Source organism: Endocarpon pusillum (assembly GCF_000464535.1).
Source record: "Endocarpon pusillum Z07020 unplaced genomic scaffold scaffold2776, whole genome shotgun sequence".
Taxonomy (NCBI): Eukaryota; Fungi; Ascomycota; class Eurotiomycetes; order Verrucariales; family Verrucariaceae; genus Endocarpon; species Endocarpon pusillum.
In genome coordinates, this window is record NW_006916237.1 from 158,083 (window position 1) to 159,588 (window position 1,506).

At 53.1% G+C, this 1,506-nt stretch overlaps 1 protein-coding gene across 1 annotated transcript; it reads left to right on the forward strand.

Moving 5' to 3' along the window:
• EPUS_04998 (uncharacterized protein) lies at nt 1-1,506 on the forward strand (the record flags this gene model as incomplete). The annotated part of the gene is made up of 1 exon (XM_007804116.1): nt 1-1,506. The coding sequence occupies one exon, from the start codon at nt 1-3 to the stop codon at nt 1,504-1,506; it is 1,506 nt and encodes a 501-aa protein (XP_007802307.1).

A 1,506-nucleotide genomic window follows, 5' to 3' on the forward strand; every position in this document is an offset into this window, starting at 1 on the left:
ATGGCAATGGACGGAGGTGTATCAGCATTTGGCTCCATCTTCAACGCATCATGGAAGATCGCAACGGTGGTCTACGAACTCAAGGCGGTGGGAGAACAAACACGAGATCTGCTCGACACCACCAGCCAAGTCAGTTCAACGCTACAGCACGCCCAGGTGCTGCGACGACAGCGATCAGGTCTGTTGAACAGTACGGAGAAGAAGTGGATCGATGATGTTTTGCAAGCGAGTGAAAGGGCGGTGGGCAACGTCGCAGCGCTGATTGAACCGGCGCGGGTTGACATGCAAACCAATTTCAGTAAGATCAAGCTGCTCACTCGCTCGCAATTCATCTTGCGAGACTCGCCGAAAGTGCAAGTCCAATTGGGTCGACTGGGAATTGCAGCGCAGGGTCTCAACACTGCCATGGGAGTGCTGTGCCATCGAGATGGGTCTGTATCATCAGTCAAGACTCCAACTGAGGGCGGCGCTCTCAAGAAAGCCGACAGCGGTGCCAGTGAGAATGAACTCAAACCTCCTCCGAGCTACGAAGTGGTCGAGCTGCTGGATAGACGGCGAGAGAGTCTACTAAAGCGACGAGCATCGAAGTTGCCCATGAACAACGACGAAGAGATGAACAAAGCTGCAATGTCGGACGGGGATCCAATTTCCGACCCAATGGTCAACGTCAATGTGACGGAAGTACAGCCAACACCCATGACATCTCCTCAACCGGATCATGACAAATACGCTGGATCAGACGGCTTGCAGGTGGTTGAGAATCAATGGAGTCAACCTATTCCTGGAGCCGATGGCATGCAAGTGGTCGAGAATCAGTGGAGTAAACCAGGCACAGGTGCCGACGGCTTGCAGGTGGTCGACAATTACCCAAGCAGACCAGATCCGTCTTCCAGAAGTCCGCCCGTGTCCTTATATTCAAGCCCGTCAACAACATCACTTCCCCCAGCTTACTACCAACATCCTGTCTCCAGCTCTCGCTCTCCATCGTGTCAGACATTGAATCCGAACACCAATTATTTTCCCTACACACCACCACCACCACCACCACCACCACCAAATTCCTGGCAACAGCAAACAGTCTACAATCACCCTCCACCATTGTCAACATCACCATCAGTTTCAACCTTACGTTCACAGTACAGACCACCAGGTCCACCCTCCCCTCAACCGCCATACTCCTTCAATGCCCCCCAACCAAACGCCCAAATCCATAACGCCAACTACAATCCCAATATTTACAATTTACCCCCACCCGCATCCATAACAACATCACCGATGTCATACCACCCCTCACCAAACCTAACAGCCTGTTCCTCAGACCCCAACCCAACCTCAAATCTCAATCTCTACCCCCGGCCCCTCTCACGCTCCTCCATCCAAACCGAAGAACTCTCCACCATAACCCCCCAGCAACACCAACACCAACAGGCACAGCAACAAACAGCACCACGACAAAGAGGCCGAGCACGTGGCCGAGCCTGGCTAGAGCACCAGTTAGAACGATAG